General features: G+C 52.4%; 1 protein-coding gene and 1 long non-coding RNA gene across 3 annotated transcripts in view; both read right to left on the bottom strand.

The window, feature by feature from the left end:
* ANXA11 (annexin A11) overlaps window positions 1-20,567 on the bottom strand; it is a 37,192-nt gene extending 16,625 nt beyond the window's left edge. The window contains exons 1-3 of one of the 2 annotated variants that reach the window (XM_047702114.1): window positions 20,346-20,567; window positions 19,163-19,257; window positions 283-348 (exon numbers count right to left, since the gene is read on the bottom strand). In XM_047702114.1, the coding sequence (XP_047558070.1) occupies window positions 283-337 (55 nt within the window). In that variant the 5' untranslated portion in view covers window positions 338-348; window positions 19,163-19,257; window positions 20,346-20,567. The remainder of the gene's footprint in view (window positions 1-282; window positions 349-19,162; window positions 19,258-20,345) is intronic. The other variant, XM_047702113.1, reaches the window with a different exon arrangement.
* Window positions 20,568-20,944: 377 nt separating this feature from the next.
* LOC125084600 (uncharacterized) lies at window positions 20,945-22,367 on the bottom strand. The gene is made up of 3 exons (XR_007122652.1): window positions 22,072-22,367; window positions 21,541-21,629; window positions 20,945-21,088 (listed from the first exon to the last, which is right to left on the bottom strand). It is a non-coding gene; the product is annotated as an uncharacterized LOC125084600 (long non-coding RNA).
* Window positions 22,368-22,729: the final 362 nt, after the last annotated feature.

Raw genomic sequence — 22,729 nt, 5'->3', positions numbered from 1 at the left:
AGGAGAGAAAAAGGGTTCTAGAAAGAAGAAGAGATCTGCCTGCTGCTTCCAGCTAATAAAGCAAGAAACTGGGTCTTGGCCTCGTCCTGGCTTTCAGAAGTGTTTCAAGTCCAGGCCTTTCTGGGTCCTTGGGTCCAGGATTTTCTCCACCCCTCCCCATCCTGGCTGCGCCCTTGGGTTAGAAAGGAGATGACTGAAAAGCACTGTTCCTCTCTCCCTGTCCACTCCTGCACACTGAGCAGAGAGGGCATTCCCTCCCCTGCCCGCCCCAGACCTTCTTACCTGGTGCAGCTGGGGGGTAGCCGCCCGCGGGCGGGGGATAACCTGGGTAGCTCATGGTTCAATCTGCAATGCAAGAGGGAAGCATGTTCAGGTTCTGTGGGGAGCTCCCACCAGTCTTGCCAAATCCCCCAACAGCCACAGGCCAGGCCCCTGCCTGAGCAGAGGCTGCGTCAGGCCTGACTTGAGCCAGCCCAGTGTACCTTCCACTGCTGGGCACCCAGCTAGAAACGGCGACTAGGGGCAGACTCACACCCGTGCCCACACGCAGCACCGCAGGGCTGGCTCACCACATGTAAGTGGCTGCGATTCCTCGCAGACCCCTTTCCCCCCATGCTTCACTCCCACCTCTGCTGACACACGTGTGGAGCTGCTCTCTAACCCCAGAGACGAGCACACACTGTCTCATTCTCAGGGGCCTGCTCTATTGGTCTTTATTTCCTGTCTCTTCATCACCATCCAGCCAGAGCCCCTGTCCCCTGGGCCCGGCCTAGAGACCCCAAGCTGTCCACGGTGGCCTCCAACATGGATCTGCCCCAAGCTACAGTTCCTCCCTCTCTGACCTCTGGTTCATCAGGCATGGGAGTGTGGCAGCTCAATCCTAGAGACAAGAGACCTCAGGAGGGCACATGTGATCCATATCTGGAACGAGGGCAAGTGAGGCAGTGGGAGCTCAGAAAGGTAAGTGACTTGCAGATCAGGAGTAGGGAAGGAGAAAGCCCTGGAACCCAGGGCTCTTGCCTGCTAGTGCTGGGTGGGACAGCTGCTCTCACAAAGTCCCTCTGTATGTGGATCCCTCTGCCATGCCCCATGCCAGCTAAATTGCCCAGGAGGGGCACAGCCACTCAGACTGTCGTGCAATCTACTTCCTGTTGCTGGTCAGTGGTTCAGTGGCTGCTGCAGTCCACAGTGGTGTCCAGGGACGGGTAAGGGTGTCAGGGGACCTGCAGGCCCCCTCAACCATTACTCCTGCTGACCCCAGGTGACCTGCTCCCCCCTGAACACTGGGCCCCAACCTAGCTCTCAAACTGCAATGTATGCATCAGAACCACCCCAAAGGGCTTGTTAAACACACACAGCTGGGCTCCACTGCAGTTTGAGTCCGCAGAACCAGAATCTTCATTTCGAACTAATTCCCAGGTGATGCTGCTGGTGTGGGGACCCCACTTTGAGAACCACTGCTCTAGACACAATCACTCACTTACAGGTTTCTGTGTGCCCTTCACAGCTACACTGGAGATCTGCACATGGTGTTTGCAAGGAGGCTGAAGGGCTTCCTTAGGTGCCACTGGTCCCCACAGGGCCCACAGGGATGATGGGCGTGGGGATGTTTTGGTTAGTGTGTCTAGAGGTGACTGTACCAAAAGTCTTTGGTATCAAAGACCCCTTGCCACCCTTCTCCTCTACTCCCAGAGGAATGAAGCCAAAAGGCCCCATCCACAGCCGGGGTGGGGGTGGGTGGTGGGGTGGGGGGAGACAAGCCAAAAGCTGGGTACCACCCTGTTCCATACACCAAAACTAATCTCAGCCAGACCAGAGATTTAAATGTTAAGAAGTGGCCCCGAACCCTAAAGATATAAAATTAAAGTTCTGCACAATAGGAAACAAATAAGGAAACCAACAGAAAGACAAGAGAAATAACAAACTTAAGAAAAATGTTTTGCAATTAAACAAAACAAAACAAAACAAACCAGTTACCAGTAGAGAAACACAAATGATGTAAACAGGCAATTCCAGAAAAGGATCAGAAGGCTTTATGCACACTAAGATGCTAGAACCGCCCATTACAAACACAGAGATGTCAACATGTAAAATCACGTGGTCTGAACCAGAAACTCCCCTTCTAGAAATGTATTTCCCGGGCACACTTACACATGTGTGAAGTGACAGGGACAGGGAGTGTGCTGGGGCCTTCTGGGATAACAGCCCCCTAGCTAGCCATCTGCAGAGGCTGGTGTGGGGAATCAGAAAAGATCCGCACAACGAACACTCGTAGCTATTTTACAGTTAGCCGGTTCTGTAACTGGGCATATGAAATGATCGCCATTCTTGATCAAGGTGTAAGCCGTGTGTTTACTAAGCTAACATTTTGTAAAAAAAGATGTAAAACAGACACACTCGGTGGTTGTGAGTGCGTGTGCGTGCGCGCACACACACACACACACACACACACACACACCCATCCCTGGAACGATAAACAAGAAGCTTGGTGACACTGGCTGCCTTTGGAAGGGAAAACTGGGGACAGACATGAAGGTTACTGTTCATATTTGCATTTTTTTTGGCTACATGTGTGTACTGCCTATTAAAAAAACAACTTGAAAAAAAAGGCCCCATTCAGGTGGCGATTTCTGAGCTCCCTTGAGGCCACGGCTGTTCTTCCAAGATCTGAATACCTCACACAGGCTCTATTCAGGCCCAGGCAGCCCAGCTCAGAGGCTGAGCTTAGCAGCCCTACATAAACGCACCCTGGGACCCAGACCCAGAGGGTCCACCCATGTTTCCCCGCCTGGGACAGGACCGCAGGGCAGGTCACTCCCAGGGCAATGGCATGCATTCCCAGGAGGGCTTCCCAGACTTCCCAGCAAGAGTTAAAAGCTGTCCTTCGGCAGTAAGTCAGGTCTGACCCCACGTCCAAGCAGCAAGCCTTCATCCCTGGGTCTTCCCCTCCTACAGAGACCACCTCCAGACTGGCCCTCCTCCGAGAGCAACTTCATCTCCACACCATCTCCTGTGTGCAGTACCATTCCTTCCCTGTCTCGGAGCTCTCTTCAGAACCCAAGGCCCCAGCTGTGGTCCCTGAAGAGCACAGGGCAGGACTGGACCATCGCCTCCCTCCTCCCTGGGTTGGGACACAGAGTGTTCTGGCCAAGGAGCCTTGATGCAGATCCTGTCCAACTCCTCCCGTGCCTTCTGCGCACTGCTCAGCCTGCGGAGGTGACCAGACATTCCAGCGTCAAACATCTTAGTGCTCAGCTTTGTTCGGTAAGCATGACGTTTGCTTTCTTCCAAGTAACTGGTAGGAAAGGGGCCAAGGACAACACTCCAGAACTGTCAAGGCCGACCACACCCCAGTCCAAGAGCAGCAGGTGCCGTGCCACACAGGCAGCACTCCGGTCTCTAACTCTTACCACGATGATGTTACACATTTCCTCACAACTTCACGATGGTGTAAAGAGGGCCCGTGTCTGATGAGGATTCGAACACACGGCCCATGCCCAGAGCCCCCGGGGTTTACCTGCCTGATAACCCCCAGGAGAACAGCCACGGCATCTGGATGACCTGCGGCACCCTCAGGGTGCACGTCCCTGCCCCCAGTGCCTACCCAACCAGAGGGCTGTGGGGATTCAGCTCTCCGACTCACAATGTCTACCTGCTTTCCCTTTCCTCAACAAGAAGAAATCCGCTCATCCTCCAGTCATTGGGGAACTTCCGCCACCAGCAGGGCCCGCTGTACCACGTGAAATCGTTTCCGGCACTGTCCCCACTCGCAGGTGAGCTCAAGTGGGGCTTCTAAGAGGGGCTCCGCACCTTGCTCTCCCTGTGCCTGCCTGTCCAGCACTCGCTCTCCACCACAGAGAACACAGTTGAGTTACAATCCAGTAGATCGGCTCTCTCTTCGGTGTCCACAGGTTATCATCACACCTTTTGCACTGACCAAGGCTCTCCTCCTCCTGACCGTCAGCAGCTCTGGCAGGCTGGGCAGATGCCCCATTATGCGGTGGCTCTGGTCTCCGGTCCGGACACTGACACTAGGACTCACTGGAGGGAGCGTGTGCCACACGGCAGGCAGCTGGCCTGATTTTCAGCACATAAAAGGGAAGGAAGGGTGGGTGGTGGCAGTGTTATGGCACCAGAATACAAAAGTGTCCTCCCCAGAAGGCTGGCGAGGGACCTGGGTGGGGACAGAGCATGCAGCAGGCTGAGGCCTGGAAGCACCATGCGAGACCTCCCAACCCTCTGTGCCCAGCAGCAAACCAAGCAGGCCCAGGACTAGGGTGGTGGAGGCTGTTGTGGGATGGCCCCTCCACTGGCCTTCCCCCACCTGGGGGCTGGAGCAGTCGTCTGTATATTCATCTTATAATATGAAATCCTCAATCTGTTTTGATACAACAATTTAAATATAGAGTTTAAGTCATGCAGCTCAGATGATTCTCTGCTGATACTTTTTTAAAAATAAAAAGAAGCCAAACCACCAATGGGAGAAAAAGTTTATGAAAGACACATCTGATCAAGGACTGTTATCCAAAACATAGAAAAGAACTCTCAAAAACTCAACAGTAAGAAAACAATCTAATTTAAAAAATGGGCAAAAGACCTGGACACCTCCCCGAAGAAGACACATGGATGGCTTCCAAGCACGTGAAAAGACACTCCCCATCAGACATCGTTAGGGAACTGCAAATAAATAACGAGAGACTACCGCACACTCGTCAGAACACTCAAAGTCCCAACCAGTGACAACACCAAATGCCGATGAGGGAGCGGAGCAACCGGAACTCTCGCTCACTGCTGCTGGGAATGCAACATGGGACCGGTCCTCGGGAACACAGTCTGGCGGTTTCCTACAAGACTAAACACATTCTTACCATAGGGTCCAGCAGTCCTCGGTATTAACCTCAGTGAGCTGAAAACCGTCCACGCAAAACATGCACACAGATGTGTGCAAGCGCTTTTATTCATAATGGTCAAAATGCGAAAGCAACTAAGAAGTCCTTAAGCAGGTGAATGGACAAATGCCGAGACGATGAGCTATTACTCAGCATTAGAAAGAAGTGCTCGGTCAATGCATGAAAAGACATGCAGGGAGCTGGAGTGCAAATGAGAAAAGACTGCGCACTGCCTGCTTCCAACTCTCAACAGTCTGGAACAGGTAAAACCAGTGGTAAAAAGATCAGCGGTTTCCAGGAATTATTGAGGAGGGAGGGACGAATGGGCAAAGCACAGAGGATTTTTTTTTTTAGGCCAGTGAAACTATTCTGTATGATATTAAAATGGTGGGTACATTAGTCAAAAGCCATGGAACACACTACACCAGACGTGAACCTAAGGTGAACTATGGACTCTGGATGTGTCTGTGCAGGTTCATCAATCACAACACACACACACCCCTATGGTAGGGGTGTTGACAATGGATACTGATGGTGTTGATAGTAATGTACTTTCCATACCATTTTGCTGTGACCCTAAAACTGCTCTAAAAAAATAAAAAAATAAAATTAAAGAATAAAATAAAAACATGAGAATACACTGCAGGGAAATTCACACACAACCAGAAAGGCACCAGAAAGTGAAAAGCAAAGGTCTAACCCTCTACCCAAAGGTCATTACTGGCAGTTTCTAATGTGTAATTCAAGACCCCGCCCCACCAAAACACACACACAAATGCACGTGCATGTGTGTGTATATATGGTTTATATTTGTGCATGTGTGTATACAACTGTTTTAAAGCAAGAGATTTATTTGCTTATCTGCAAACTTTCCTCGCTCCAGTACCAGGCTAGGTTTGGGCAGACTGGGGGTCATTAATGGGACACATCACTACCCGGCATTGCTCGCCCTCAGCCAGTCTGAGCAGCTCCTGGCCTCCATACACCGCCCTGGGAGTGCTGGGCATTCCTCCCCGGGTCACTGGGCTGGACAAAAGGAGGCAATGACCCAGACGGGGTGTGAATGAGGCCCAAAGCAAGACAGAAACGTCTACTTAAAGTAATCCACTTCCTTGGGGCACCTAGGTGGCTGAGCGGTTAAACATCCAACTCTTGATTTCAGCTCAGGTCAGGACCTCAGGGTCATGAGATGGAGCTCCGAGTCCGCCTCCACACTGGGCACCAGCCTGCTTAAGATTCTCTCCCCCTCTGCCCCTCCCCCACCTGTCATGCATCGTTTCTCTCTCTCTCTCTCTCTCTCTCTCAAAAAAAGCAATCCTCTTCTAAGAATCTCACATGGAAAAGGATCCCAAACCAATGACCCAGTGCTGGGTCCAGTTCTCCTCAGACCTTGCTATCCCATGGGTGTGAAGGGAGGGTTTGCCAGGAGGGGTGGGGTGGGGGGGAGTCCTCCTCTCAGGGCTCATCCTTCCTTTTCTATTTTAGGACTCTGAAAGGGGACACCCCTTTAGGTTTTTACCCCAATCTCAAGTTTACAGACTACCCAAATGTTCCCATCGGAAGGGACCTCGAAGGCTGTCTAATTTCCAACCCCCTTAGTTGTGCAGCTAAAATACACCAGGGACACAGTTTACTCAAACTATACACACACTAGGGAGAGCATCCATGGTAGAACTCTACTCACTGCCTGCTTTCTCCTAACAGAGCCACGCTGCAACACCTGGGGCCGCTTCCATCTGAGCTAGGCTGGCTTATCTGGTGGTCCCAGACAGTCATGCCACAGGGGACCTACTGTAGGATCCCTCCTCCCAGGGCACAAGTGAGTGCAGTAAATACACTTTGAACTAGGGTTGGCCAAGGCCATTCCTCATGGCCAGGAGGTTCCAGAGATCCTCAGGTGCCTAGGCTCACACCTGTTCCCTCTCTCCACACCTACAGGGGAGGAGGGAAGCCAGACACAGACAGAACTCTGCCACATACAGTAACTCAGAGCTGGCTGAACAATAACTGGGCCCCCAGCCCCAGCTTAGCACAAACGGGCAGCTTGATTTACAGCTCAGTGCTTCCTGAACTATGTTCTTGGACACCAGCTTACTATCTTCCAAGTTGAGAACTCAGAGGGATGCAACTTAAAAGGAGAGAGAGATTAGTTGTCCAAAACTTTGGAAAATGCTGCCTACTGCATCTCCAAAGTGCCCATTCATGATAGCATGGTAAAAGGCTCTGAGAATTCCTGTAACAAAGGAGACTGCTTAACTTTATCCCCAGATTTCTCCAGCTAATTAGGCAATCATAACAACAGTTAACATTTACGGACTAATATGTGCTAGGCACTCTGTTAAGTGCTTTACATGGAATTCAACTTTACAACAACTCTACAAAACAAACACTGAGATTATGATCCCCTATTAAGAGATAAGGAAACTGAGGTATGGAGAGATTACAGAACTCACAGGTTACAGGTAGTAAATGACTGAGCCGAGACTCACACCCAGGCAACCCCGCTCCAAAGCCCCGGACTTTTACCCCCATGCTATACTCTACTTCCTCCTGGAGCTCACCCGCCCCAGAAACCAGTATCTCAGAAACTGGAAAACACCAGCTGAGGACTAGCCTGGGATTAGGAATCAGGATCTCAGGCCTCACTGGGACCCCAGGTACTTCATCAACGGCAGGATAGGTTGGTGGGAAGAACATGAACTCGGAAGCCAGACCACACAGGTTCAAATCCCTGTCCTGCTCTTTACTAGGTGTGTGACCTTGGGCAGGTTACCTAAGCTTCCTGGGCCTCGGTTTCCCACGTGTAAAATGGGGATAGCAACAGTTTAATATCAAATATATTCTCCTAATTTCACTTAACCTTTCATGATACCAGTTTCTCCGGTATAAAACAGCAAACAGGAAGACTAGAAGCCCACTTGATAACACTCGGGATGAGAAACTGGGAGGCAGTGTGGGGAGAGGATGGAGAACTGGGGAGTAATGCTAGCGGTGGGGGCAGAGGACGTGACAAGTAGAATCCTGCTGGCCAGTTCCTTCTCCCACACCAAACCCAGCTCTGGAAGAGCAGGTCCTGGGAATGGCTGTGTTGGATATTCCCGTCCCCCCAAGGGGGAATTCACCAACAGGAAACTGGCAAAGCTTTCTTTCTTTCCCTTCTGCGTGCCTGGGTGCCCAGTCCATGCCCCAGGAATGGCAGGGGCCAGAGAAGCAGCGGCAAGCAGCAGACAGGGCAGGGGAGGCCAGGTGCGGGGAGAGAAGCGCCTCTGAAAAGGCCTCTTGGAGAAGATTCTGCCTGTGAGGAGGGACCCAGCGAAGCAGCTCCTGCGCCCCTGCACCTACTGTCAGTACTTTGACCCCAGGTCCTCACCGTGATGGAAATCATGTTCCTTCCTCCCAGCTGCCTTTCTAGACCAGGTCCTTGGTGTTGAGAAGGGGAGCATCGAGGCAGTGGTGACCACTTTCACACACCAGCTCGTGGTCTCCCTCCCGCCCCTCCACAGCACAGCTCTCTCACAAACCTGGCTCCTTCCTGTTCACGGGAGCTTCCCTCTGACACCACACCAAATGGGCTTCCGGAAGGGCCAATGCTTAGTCACAGGCCAATCCCAATTTAGGATCTCTGAGCAATGGAAAATGAAGGTGAACCCATACATGGTGGCAACACCGGTTCACACCCAAGGCCAGAACGTGAGGAGGCCTTTGGGCTCGGTCCTGGCAGATGCCAAGGGTCTTGTGACAGACAGAGTGGCAGAGTCAAGTCCAAGTTGTGGTCAGGTCCTAAGGAAACAACCCCCCACCCACCCACCCAAAAAAGGGGAAACTGTGGTTGTGTTTCCAAGTGCAGTGCAGGCTGAGGAGAGACAGGTCTGTGTCTGTGCTTCACCACCTCTGCCTGGGGGTGATGGCTCCCAGTGACACCACCCGCACAGAGGGGCTGCTGCCAGGACGGCCCAGAAGCCAAGCAGGAGGATGTCAACCAGGCGCCGGGGTTGCCTGAGCCCTGCTGGCCGCCCAAAGGAACGATAAACAAAATGCGGTGTAGAACACAGAACAGAATACTATTCAGCCTTAAAAAGGAAGGAGGTTGCAACAGGTGCTTCGGCAGGGCTGAACACGGGATGTTACGCTGAGAACTCAGCCCATCACGGACAAAAAAACACCGTATGAGTCCACCGCTGGGAGGTGCCTGGAGCAGCCCAATGAGGACAGAGAGAACTGTAGTGGTCAGGGGCGGGGAGGAGGGGGGTCTGGGGAGCTTCTGTTGGCCACACAACAGTGTCAACGTCCTTAGTGCCTTGGAACTACACATTTTTTAAAAAATGCTAAAATGGTAAATTTTATGTTATGTGTATTTTTTAAAAGATTTTATTTATTTATCAGAGAGAGCACGCAGCAGCAGGAGAGCAGCAGGCAGAGGAAGAAGTGGACTCCCTGCTGAGCAGAGAGCCGGATGTGGGACTGGATCCCAGGACCCCAGGATCATGACCTGAGACGAAGACAGACGCTTAACCAGCTGAGCCACCCAGGCATCCCATGTTATGTGTATTTTATCACCAAAAAAGTTGTATGATTCTAAGCCACTAAGTCTGTGGTAATTTGTTATGGCAACAATACAAAACTAACACAGACAGTAATCTCCTCCTTTCCAGATCCTTCTATGGTGTTCTCTTTGAAAAAGCCTCTGCTCTCCTTGTGTAAAAAGATCCAGGCACAAGTCTATGTAACTCAGGAGGCTTTTCCTGACAAGGGAAGGAATAAATCGACTATTCCAACTGAGAAGGAAGGAGCAGGTGCTCACCATTTCTGCAGGTCTGGGAATAAAACCTCCATAAAGCTTTGCTCCCCCGTATTTTATCAGTCAACAAGAATCACCATAGTGAGGCTCAGGGCTGTGAGTGGTTCTGTGTGGCCCGGCCAGACACACCCCGCCAGCAATACAAATGCTCTGAGGAGGGAAAAGGTGCTCCACCCCAGCGGGACCATCACACCCCAACCCGCCAGGACTGCGCAGCTGGGGCCCCGGAGCTCCCTCAGCCCTAGCCATGACTCAGTTCATTCCTACCCACGCCACCTCGGGTCTCATTTCACAGATGGGGAAACTGACAACCAGAGAGGAGGAAGTGACATGCCCAGGTGACAGAGCAAGATCCTAAGAGGGCTGGCCCAGGACCCCGACCTCCTGCCCCCCACCCCCAAGTAAGAGGTCACTGTCCAAAAGACAGGATGCCAGCCAGTCACCGCATCTACAGGGGTCAGTCCCGGTTTTGTGGGGTCTGAACCTCATACGATTTTGGGGGTCTTCTTTCAGAAAATGAATACACATCATTGCTAGGACCCCTCCCTGGCAAGTAAGGTAGGGGGGAGGGGAGGGGAGGGTCTCCTGAAGTGGAAGCTTATATTCCATTATCTTCACAGTAATTCTACTTCTGCGCTCAGAGAGGAACCCAGGGCTGGGCTGGGCTAGGCTACCTGGGGAAAGAGGAAGAAAAAAAACAAAGTCCTGGCCTGCCCCAGGCTTTCTTTCTGCCTGGGGACATAAACACAATAGAGCAGTTGCAGGAAGTTACCCACAAGGGGTTTAAGAGCCATTCCTAGGAAGAATGGAGATTATGGCAGAGAATCAGGAAATGCACCCTCTGGGAGAGGAAGGAGGGAGAAGAGTGTAGAGGACCAGCTTCTCTGATGGGTCTTGACCAACCTAAGGCTCTTCCTGGGCATCTTTCTCCCTCACTTATTAAATGGGTGAGCCTATGAGGGGTGTGTGGTTCTAGACTTGTGCTGCCCAGAACCTGGGGCTCCCTGAGGGTTCTGTAGTTCACATTTATTTCCTGGGGTGGGGGGAAGGCGAGTGGCTATAAAAAAGCTGGGCCTGACTTTAAAAAAAAAATTTTTTTTAAGGAAAAATAGGAGATCTGGCAACACAGGTTCTCTATTTCCTTGCGGTAGCACACAGCTAGGGAGGCAGCGACCACCCCTTCAGCCAGGTGTGCCTACTGCAGCAGCCCACCGTCCCAAGCTGCGCTATCCCTGCAGGCACCTGCACGTGTAGTCAAAGGGACAGGTGATGTCACCCAGGGCCCTGCCAGTTAAGAGGCAATGAGCCATATGAAAGCCAACAGCCCATTCACAGATCCTCTCACAGTGAACTGGGGGAAGGGGGTGGCAGGGAGGGCTAGAACGGAAGGCAGCAGGGAGCGCCTGTTCAAACGGCTTTGGAGAAGCTCAGTCCCTTCGAACCCAGATACACGAGAGGCCCCCCGCCTCACCTAGAAGCCCCAGGAAACCTCTTCTTCAAATAACACTTACCAGCACCTTCCCGTCTAAGGGTGACAAAGTTCCCAGCCAACCTTGTGCTGCTGAAGTGGAAAGAGGTCCCCATCGGAGCCTACAGTTCACAGTAGAGAAGATTCTCTTTCAGATCTCGATCTCAGGCATGGGCTGACCCCTGTGCAGGGGGGATCCTAGGTTCTGCCACAGGGCCCTGGGCCAAGAGTTACACTGGGCCACGGCAAGCTGACGGCAGGTTCCCAGATAGGACTGCGGTTCACAGCCAGGATGTTATCCTGGCACTTTCTATCTTCAGGACTTTTGCTCAGTTGGTTCCTTCTAACCGGTCTGCTCTCCTTGGCTCCTTTACGCCTTCCTTAAGCCTATGTCAATTTTGGCCTTCCTTTAGCCAAGACAGAGCCCCACCTCCTTCAGGAAGCCCACACTGATCTCTCTACCCCTAAGGACTGCTCTTCCTGGAACTTATCAGCACTTGGCCTATTATCCTCTAGTAAATAAAGGTTACTCCCCTCTTCCCAGTACCTATGGTCGAGACACGTATTACCTCATTATATATTGCCTCCTTCATCTTCACAATGCTCCTACAAGACAGATAAGATCACCTCCAAGGGAACAGGGCTCAGAGATGATTCTTGGCAAGCCAGGGTCACACCATCTGATGCCAGAGCCAGAATTACTATTTCTTAGGCCTCTCAGTGCAAGAGGCAGAGCCTAGGCTGTAGGACAGGTCTCTCCTCCACCTGCCACTGGCTAGCAGAGGGCTGGGCACCACGACATGACATGACACGACATGACAGTGGACGTGATTCATCTCTTCCACATCCTGGGTGGCACATGTTCTGATGGCCTCTTTGGTCAGACCTTCTGGTGCACAGGCTCCAGGAATTCCGGGGGCAGAGAGGAGTCGTCATCAAGGACATTCTCTCCTCTCCCTCCCACACCAAGGCAGGACTGCAAGTGTTTCGAGGGTGTACGAACATCCCTAACTCTGCAAGGTAAGTGGCCTTACTCTCTGCAGGGGCGCAGAGTCCCAGTGTCCCGCCCTCATGGGGATCTGCCTCTCTCGGGCACAGTGCCATAACGCCACAGAAACAAGCCAGAGAGCCCCAGGCAGACCCCCACCAATCCTGACGTATTTGCCCTCGCACTGAACAAAAAGCCTGCACAAGGTGCTGTTAAACACTGAACTCCCCACCCAGGCCGTGAACGAAGGCTTGCTGGAGCCTAAGTCAATCATTAGCCAGCCTGCACCTCAGACTGTCCTCGGATGGCTGGCACTGGGGCTAAGCAGTCAGGAGATGCTCCCAACAAGGCAGGCTGGGCAAGCAGCAACGGGGTAGTGTTTAAGGCTTACCGGAGGGCTGAACTTGAGCAAGCCAGTTCTGAAAGACACGTCCTAGAAATAAAAAGTCAATTCCCAGTGCCCTGGCATTGGATTACACAGGAATCCTAGAATACTGGACCTGGCAGTGGCCTTCACGAAATCATCAGCTTCGACCAGCCTATTTTACTATGGTGGGGAGTGGAGGCCCAGAGAGCACAAAAGAATCTGCCTGATGTCCCAGGGCGGGCTGGAGGCAGGACACAGACCAGAAGCATGTCTCTCGGCTTCTGGGCTAATGCACTCACGGCCCACACCAGTTCCCCTCCACTCAGCTTCCTTCTGGGTGCCAACCCCCTTGCCCCCAGGGCTGGATGGAGCTGGGGAAATGTTAAGACAAAATGAGGAAGGGACCCGACTCCTGGGGGCAGCCTAGAAGGAGCGAGAATCCTCAGTGCATGAGCAAGTGGTGGCAGCAGCTGCTGGCCTTCTGTGCACCAGCCATGGGGTCGGAGGTGGCCGTGCCCTGCACTGCCTGTGGGCTCGCCATCGTCACCATCGCGACGTACCATTCTGATCATGACAGACCATTCCCTCTTCCTAACCAAGGAGTACCAGCTTGGCCGATGGCAAGACTGGAGTTTCAAATTAAACACAGCAGTGGGTGGTGTCCCAGGAACTTCTGGTTGTCCCCTACGACCATCTGCCCCCTCTTACTTGTGGCACAGAACAACTGTTGCCTGGCACACGGTAGCCTCCAATAAGGACTAGTTTCCAAGCCTCCCTGGCAACCAGGCAGGCATGGCCCTGCAAGCCAGCTGCCCTGAGCCACGCGGGTTAAGGGAAGGCCCTGGAGCAGTGCTATCCGGGACGGTCCCCACGCAGACGCAACAGCAGGGGTGGCTGTCAAAAATGAAGATGCCCAGGCCTCACCCCAGACCTCCTAAATCAGAGCCGTTAAGGGCGAAGGGGGTCACAAATCTGTGTTTTAACAAACCTTCCCAGTTAGTCTTAGATACGCTTATATTCGGAAACTGCTTATATTCGGAAACCGCAGCCCTAGAGAGTGCTGGGGGCAACTCCACACCAGGAGCCTGGGGCCAGGATGACCTCACGGAGCAGACATGGACCCCGGCCTCCAACTTCTGAAGAGAGAGGGGGCTCCTCTCCTAATCCACGGCCAAAGCTGAATGGTAATGCAGGCGGGCGAGGGAAGAGGGATGATGAGAAACCTCCCCAAGTCAGCAGAAATCAGGACAGAAGTAACACCCAGGTATAGTAAGTAATAAACAGGAAACAAGATCCAAGGAATGAAATCAAGACCATCTGGTATGTGAATAGTCTGAATTCGGTATCAAAGACTGAAACCCCCGAATTCGGTTTGCTGTTACCACTGCCTTCTGCCATCCTCCCACACCCTGGTCATGTGCTGAGCACAAAAGACACTTTTTTTTTTTTTTTTAAGGATTTATTTATTTGAGAGTGAGTGAGCACGGAGCAGAGGAGAGGGAGAGAGAGAATCTCAAGCAGGCTCCACGCTCACACTCAGTGTGGAGCCTGATGTGGGGCTCGATCCCACGACCCCAAGATCATGACCTGAGCTGAAATCAAGAGTCGGATGCTCAACCAACTGAGCTACCCAGGCCGTGGCCTAAGTCTTCATATTTGACATTTGGCCTTGAGACTTTTCTGTGTACTGACTGTTTTGTCATATCCCTTGTGGAATAGAGAAAGGCCGTGTGCTGTCACAAACCAGGAAGGAACAGTGTAACTGCCAGTCAGAGCTGTCCCTGTCTTTGGACACAAAGGAAGGGACAAGAACCACAAAAGAAGAGAGGCAGTGTGGGGCCTGTCCCTGGAGCTGGCAGGCAAATCTTATTTTACCCATCCCTCCTAAGAAGCTGGCTATCCTGGTGACCACTGGGACCGGATTATTTCATGACAACTGGGGTTCTGAGAAGCAGGTCCGGGAAACCAGAGGACCACATACTGTGCATAAGCCTGAACTGAAACAGGCCCTGGTGTAAAGCCCCAGGCCGATGCCTGCCTCTACGTTTCTGAGCCTTTCATTTACTGTCTTACAAAATGGACTTTTTATTTTTGGTCTCTGAAGAAGAAAGGATTCTCCCGGACCTTTGGCAATATGGTCTCCTAAAACACATAACGTGGCAATGAAGGCCAAAGGCCAAAAGCATTAAAATAAGCAACAAATGACACAAAGTACAATCTGCACAGATCAGCTTCATAAACCTGTACACATCAAGCATGGACGTCTGGTCCCTGCATCGAGAACGAAGGTAAGTACTGCCTGACTTAACTGGAGATTATAGCGAGAATTTTGGGGACCTCTTGCAGAATTTGACAGACCAATATGCAAAGAAAGGCAAGCAAGCTCAAGTCAACAGATACAACTACAGTCTGTGACCCACCGGGAATACGTAACCTTTCCTGTCCGTGACAGCTTCGGGTATGGATCACGTACTTGCCACAGAGAAAATCTGGATACGGCCCAACGAGAAGAAATTGTGCTGATCACATTCACTAAACATAACCCAATAAAACTAGCAGTCGACCTTAAAATGTAATCATACTCCCCACAAAACTGGTTACTGGTTAAATACAGGATCCTGTCTTCTAAAACATCCTTGGATCAAGACAGATCTACACGACAGGGCAGCTGGCTGGAAGAGTGTGAGACTGCTGACCTCAGGATCATGAGTCTGAGCCCTGTGTTGGGTGCAGAGACTACTTAAATAAATAAGTAAACAAATGTAAAGAAATTAAAAAATCCCTGATCTATGTGGCGGCCATAAAGGAATGGAAAGGTGAGCCTTTCGAAGGCCAAACAGCTAGGGTTGTACACACAAATGTTGAACTTTACATGCGTTTTAAAAATTAAAAAAATTAAAAAATAAATGAACTAATTTAGAAATTAAAAGTAGAGCAACAAAATAAGCCAAAAGTAAGAAGGAATGAATAATGATAAAGGCTGAAATTAATGGCCAAGAAACAGGAAAAAAAATGGAAAGCATACAAAAAATTATTATCCAGTTAGCAAATCCAGTTAGAATCCCGTTCATAATATCTACTAAAGATGTATTACAAGGCCTGTAATCTGTCCCTGATTTGCAAAAGTTAGTATCATAAAAATGTCAACTCTTCCTTATAAATGAATACATTCGATGACATCCCAATCAGGGCCCTCCTGGTTGCTCATTCCAGCACTAGTTCAAATTATAAAAATAGTCAATGGTCCCCATCCCCATCAATTAAGGGAAGACTGTATAAACCACAGTCCCCCTGCACTATAAAACATTCCACAGTGGCTACTGACCCAGAACACGGCTCACCCAGGATTACTGCCCCTGATAAACTAATCAAAACCACCAGCTGTGGAATAAGGGCTGCAGCATGAAACCATTCTGTGAGAGAAGCCAACCTTTGCAGGGGCACCCGTGGGGCTCAGTTGGTTAAGCGTCTACCTTTGGCTCAGGTCATGATCCCAGGGTCCTGGGACGGATGGAGTCCCAAATCAGGCTTCTTGCTCAGCAGAGAGCCTACTTCTCCCTCTTCCTCTGCCCCCTCCCTGCTCGCTCGCTCTCTTAAATGCATAAATAAAATCCTTAAAAAAGCAGCAGCAGCAGCAGCAGCAGCAGCAGCAGCAGCAGCAGCAGCAGCAGACCTTTACAGTGCCTGTGTCCATACGACACAGAGGAATTGGTGGGGGGAGCCTGGACGGACGGCCACCCCCACTGCTAATTTCTCAGGGTGGAATGGGAGGATGAGCTGAGAAACAGAAACGAACACCCCCTCGCTGCCGGCCTCCTCCAGCACCACCCAATGCCTCTCCTGCCCTTCAAAGCTCGTCTATACTCAGCACAGCCTAGCCGCACTCCTGCAACTCCTCCTCCCATTCATTCCCATCTGCCAGCCTCCCAGCAAAACAGCCACAGCTAACATGCTGCCTATCCTCCTTATCACTTCCCACAGCAACAGCGGGCACCCATGGTCACTCCCTCCAACTGAAGTGGACTCACCCTGGCTTCTATGATCTGACACTGTCCTGTTTTTCCTCTCCCCTCATGGACTGCTCTTTTTCTAGCTCCTTCCTGGGCTCAGGTTCCTTTACTCAGCTATTCAAGGTGAGTTCCTCAATCTCATCATGCCCTTTACAGCAGATAAATCTAGACAAAAATGTCTCTCTAGCCCAGAGTCCTCCTAAGCCCCAGACACACCTGCCTCCTTGGTACCCCAAAGGCACCTCAAGATGCTCCACGTCCAAAACTGAATTCAAGATCATGATCTTGGCCACCTTCCAGACCTGGTTCTCATCCAGTATGCCATGTCTCTGGGGAATCCAAGCAGACAACCTAGGGTGGGTGGGGTGGACTGTGCTTTTATGCACACAGCACAGGGCTGGGCAAACAGTGGGTACTCACAAAGTTGGTTCAACAGAAACATGCCTTGTCACCCACTTCCTAAAAATAGCTGTGACCTTTTAGGTGGCCACGGCAAGCTCACATCTGCTACTGCCAGCGGAACCCCCCCACATAAACATACTTTTCCCCCTAGAGATGCCAGTCCCAGGCTTAATCTGCCACATGCTCCCCTCTAGCCCCCCAGCTAACCCCCTCTGGGTTTCTCCTTTCTACCTTCATTCGCATTCCTCTCAGCTCATGGTCCTCCCAGCCAGCCTACCCCCAAGCTCCAGGTGACAAAGGCTGGGGACACCAGACTTCCCTTGCAATTTCAGGAACAATTCTTCCCTTCTTTTCTGCTGAGTCCGTGGGACTTTCAGGAGCACAGCCCCTGGAAGACCAGACACTAAGGGATCACAGAGTCAGGCGCCAACTGTCTGCACACTCCATCCTGTCTCAAGTGTCCTTGCAGTAAAGCACCCAAGAGATCAACACCATCATGATCAAGCCCTGGCTGATCTTAAAACCCCTCCGCAAACATCTTCTCACCAGAATCTGCAAACAACCATATGAGGCAGGCATTTTACCATCTAGAACACTGGGACCTTGTGTGGCTCCACAACTTGTCCCAGTGACCCAAAACGGAGAACTCTGACCTCACCCACTACTTTCTTCTAACAGTGTACTGGAGCCTCTGTTTGGGACCTATGTACTGTTAGGATCCTCCAGAATACAAGCCACCAGGTGACATCAGACCTCTATTTTATTGGGTGGGGGTGGGTGGGTGGGAGGGGGTCAGCGGGCCTACTGTGCTATAGTTTCAGCATTATTAGAAAGCTTCACTGAATTTCAACAACTCCTTTTAAAAATGCAAATTCCCAACAAAGAAACTTCAGTTTCTTCACCCTTACAGGTGCCTAAGGGCTGAAAGCCTAAGGGCTTTCCTATCTAGGATCACTCAAATTCCTGAGGCACCAGGGGACAACAGCTTCAGAATGAGCTGTAGAGAGAAGTCCAGATAGACCTGAGTTGGCCTGCTAGGCTGTGACTGTGAAGCACACCAGCGCACAGACTCTTCCTGAGTGCCCTACCACGGGATCAAGCACCAGGCACTGCCTCAGGCTTAGGGAGAGAGGAAAGGAGGAGGTGAATCCAAGAGGAGGGAAGGCGAACTCCAAAAAGGCCCTGGGTCCTCGGCACAGGTCCCCAGCACTCGACACAGATTTCCTTTCTACATTCATTCACCTCCTGCCTACACCGGCTTTGCCTCTCTGTTCTGCAATGAATTCCCAAGAGCCCCCACTAACCTATTCTGGCTGGATTCTTACTCCTGTCACTCCAAAGAACCCATCCTCCACGGAATCTTGGCCTTCTAGGTGTAGCAATCCAAGACAGGTATCGGTCAGCCTTGCCCTGGCTCCATCTCAGGCTCTCTTTTGTTGCCTACCCAAACCGAGCCTTCAAGGTCTAAGATCAAGGAAAACCTTACTTCCCTGGCCTGCCTCTCACACTCAGCGAAATTCTGCTGAGCACATATATGAGGCAGAGCCCATCCTGGGTGCTGTGCAACCAAGGCACAAGTAAGAAACAGGAGTAAGCCCCACCCTCCAAAGACAAAGGATGGGGCAAGGATGGGGCAAGGATAAGACACGGGGCCACACAAATACTAAGCAAGGCGAATATGGAGAAGGGATGCCAAAGGAGTGGAGGAGGAGGGCAGCGTGGGCTCAGAGTATGTCTGTCCCTTCCGGCTAGGAGTAGGCTCCTGGATGGTTCCCAGAAGGGTGGGGAATCCTGGGCAGAGATGGGGAAGGAGGACATTCCAGGAGGGCAGAACAACATGAACTAAAACAGGAACTGGCAGGAGAGCAATTCGATTTGAATGGACCTCCAGCTGCATGAAAGAAACAACAGCTAGTATTACTGTATTATTACTGCTGACACTTGTGTCCTACGCCCTGCCGTAAGCTTTACCCCATGTAGGTGACATCCACCTAGAGCACACAGGTATGGTCTAACAGTCACCAGCTCAGCACGGCGCCTGGGCTGTACGGCTGTCACGGCTGTCACGTATTAACTCATTTAACCCTTACAATGCCCCCGTGAGGTAGGTATTATCACCCCCACTTTACAGATGAGGAAACCAAGGCACAGAGACTTGTAAGAGACAAGACGGAGGGATGCAGGACCCCGAGGTACTGAGCACCCCATGCCAGGGAAACAGATTTCCCAAGCACCTCCCGGTCTGTCTTGCCAGGGACCACCTAGAAGCACAGGAGGGTGCCTTGAGGGAAGGAGCACTGTTAATCCTCCTGGAATCCCCGACAATGGACTGAAGCTAGGAAGGAATGAAGGAACAGAATGAGAGCCATTTAGGAGTGAAGAAAGAGAACACACCCTGCTCGTCCACCTCCCCGACTCAGCCCTGCCCTCCCCTGCAAGCTTTTGTTCCGGTTGTGGGAGCTGCGAAGAGGCGCACCACTCCACGCTCAGGTCAAGGCAGCCAGAAGCAAAACGTGGGGTCGGGAGAGAGAGCAGCGTCGCTGGCTACCCTGGATACCCACAGCAAAGCAAGGTCACTGATGGGGGAAGCGGAGAGAAATGTCGCGGGGGTGGGGGCGGGGCGGCAACTGTAACCTGCTTGGGCTAGAACTGTCCAGCTTAACTTCTCTCCTCGGAAGGGGAACTTCGCAACTGTCCTTTAAACCAATAAAATGGGTTTCTGCCATTTTAAGCCTTCCACAGGCTACGTAGAGCTCAAGGGGAAAGGCAGAAAGGGTAAACACACAGGTGAACACAGCGCCGGGGTAGTTCCGCATTCTCTCAAAGGGGCCTTAACAAACAATCTCCAACACCAGCAGCTCCCAGGATTTGCTTCTTCCCAGTTCAGGAGGAAAGTTCCTGAAGCCAGCCTCCTAGACGAGCCCTCCTTAGCACAAGCCGGAAGGGCACCTACACTCTCGAGAATTCCGCTGGGTCAGAGGGGCTCGGTCCACGGGCCATCCCCATACCAGTCAGTCGCCGTCTGGTCGCAGGTTTATCTGGTCCCAAGTTCACCCAGTCGTCCCACGCCCACCCAGGAGCGGGTGAGCCCCCGACCCCGGCCGCGCAGCACAGTCACGTGGCCCTGGGCACAGGGGCCGGCCTGCGCACCGCCCACCTCATAGAGGGCAGCCCCTCTCTGCCGATCGAGCCGGGCAGCCTGGCCGACGACCCGTCGGGGGCCAGCCGACAACCCGACACCAACCCCCGCAAACCCCCCAACCGCCGTGCTGAGCAACCAGGAAGCCGCAGGGCGGGACCGGGACAGGAGCGGGCGCAGGGCAGTCTGGGGCTCACCGGCCCGGCCGCGGCGCTCTGCCACCACCCCGTCCCTTGCCGCCGCCCCGCCCCGTGCCTCCGGAGAGCCGGGGAGCCCTCACTTACCCGGCCGCTGGCCACTGATCACAAGGGTGGGGGCCGCGAGGGGCCCCGGGCAGCGGCGGCTGTCTCCGCGGGCGTCCCGGCCTCGGAGCCTCTGTCGGCCTGGAGCTCTGTCCCACTCCGGCTTTCGGGGCACTCGGGGCACTCCGGGCACTCGGGCACTCGGGAACCGCAACCGTCAGGGCGGGGTCGGAGGAGGAGCGCGCCGGGCGGAAAACCCTGCGGTGGCCCAGTGCTCCCCGGGGCGGAGCAGCTCGCGCAGGGGACGGGGCGGTGCTAGGGGTGGGGTCGGAGCGCGGCCCCGCCCCCAGGTGATAGCCGGGAGGGCTAACGGGCGGAGAGCTGTCTCCTGGGGCGTGGGGAAATCTCCGGCCTTCTGGCTCTTTTGGGCTGGTAGGAGATTCTGCCAGCGTCGGGACGTTGGTGAGGAGCATCCCCGCTCCGCCCGCCTCCTCCGTTGGTCGTGCCCGAGCCACGATCTCGGGGACGGCGTTCTCCCAGCCCCCTCCGGCCCTATGTACTTTTGTTAGCGACTCTCCTTCAGGTAAAGAACACTTTTCACGTTAAAAAGGTCACCCAACAGTATGGAAATAGAGGTGGGGGTGGGAAAGTAGCTTTACAGTGGAGAAACCCGACAAACTACCTTACCTTAGGCAGGTGATCAAGGTCAACATGGAGAGAGAGAAATCTTCAGTGATAGCATGTACCCATGTGGTCTTCCTCCCAAGAATACAGCCACGAAAAGCCTAAGGAGATATGAAAATAATGTACTGTGGCATCTTGGAGGGGATCCTGGTAAAAGGACATTAGGAAAAAACTAAGGAAATTTAAATAAACTATGGACGTCAGTTAATAATAAAGTACTGGCTCATTCATTGTAGCAAAAACTCCATGCTAATAGGAAATGCTAGTAATAGGAAAAAACAAGTGTTAATTTCTCATTTTTTCTGTACATATAAAACTACTCTAAAAGATCTTAATTTTGAAAAAAAATGTTCGCACAGGTAATAAATGAATATATGACCATTTAAAAACAATTTTTAGAAACTGAGATTCACTCTTTACTCCTCCAGCCCACTTTTAGGTGTGTCCTTCCAGATCCTTCTCTCTGCAACCTCTATGTGTATATATATTCACCTAAATGCACTGTTTAAGACGGTGTTGCCGTGTTTTTTTTGCGACATGCATTTTTACTCACTACATCTTGCCGGGTCTTTCCATAAAAGCACACTTTGATCTCCTTGGTTCTTCCCAAGGACCCAAGGGGTGCGCCAACGTGCGTGTCACCTAGGTTTTTAGGGAAAGACAATTAGGTTGCTGCCGGTTTGGGGCTGTTGCAAACAGCGCTGCTGGTCCTATTTCCATTTTCAGAGCGCAAAGAGGGCGGGACTGGCGCTGTAGGTTGAAGGGGAGACTCTGGCCTCTGCCTGCCGGGTAGGGTCGCGGGTGCGGTGCGGAAGCCGCGCCCTCGGACAGCCAGCCGCCGCGCCCGACTACAAACCCCGCGGACCCAGTCATTTTACGCGGCCTCTGCAACACCCCTTACCCCGCAAAGGAGCGGCCTTTTTTCGGGGCTGAACTGCATTTTTTAGCGATGAGAAGCGGGTGAGAGTGAAACTTAGGCCAAAGGCTCCAGTGCGACTCGGAGGAAACGCCCCGCCCCCACCCTCAGCAGAAGACGAGCGGAGGGTCAGTGGCACCAGGAGGCTCCGCCAGGCCCGGATATTACCGCGGTGGGGGTGCCTGCGGCGACACAGAAGCGCGCGTCGGGGCGAAGCCCCCACCGAGCCCGCGGCCTTGCGAGGGAGCGTCTGTCGCCTGCAGTACCCTCGGCTGGGGACTTCATCGGGGAAGGTCACACCTGGCGCCCACCCAAGCCTCCGGCTGGACGGCCTGCGTCGGCGCCGCGCTTGCCCCGGCTCCCGGCGGCCTCAAAGGCAAGCTTCTTTGAATGGCTCACTTTTTTCGTAGATGAGCTACTGCTTCCTTAAATACCATCTTTAAAAAAATAAATCAGAGCGGAATTCCTTCTGCGTGTAGCGCACACTTTCCTACGTCGGGCCTGAGCTCTTCAAGGCCAGGGTGGTGAATAGCTACCCCTGTGGTCACCCTTCTGTGACTTTGAACCATTTATTTTTAACAAACGTTGTGTTGGGCTCGGACACCGTGGGGACACTTGTGTCGGGGAAAAGACTCTGGGTTTGGTGTGCCAACACCTGGGGCCTGTCGCTTTGGAAGTGATCTGTTCTTTGAGTCTCGGTGTTCTCACTTAGAAAATCTTCAAAATGGTCTATGAAAATCTGCAAAGTAACCCCTGGTTCATCGCGGCTAGGGTCTGACACAGACAGGAGCTGAACTAAGGGGGAGTGAACCACTTGTAAACCGGT

This window comes from Lutra lutra, chromosome 14 (assembly GCF_902655055.1).
Source record: "Lutra lutra chromosome 14, mLutLut1.2, whole genome shotgun sequence".
Taxonomy (NCBI): Eukaryota; Metazoa; Chordata; class Mammalia; order Carnivora; family Mustelidae; genus Lutra; species Lutra lutra.
This window is presented reverse-complemented; position numbering and strand designations above follow the sequence as displayed.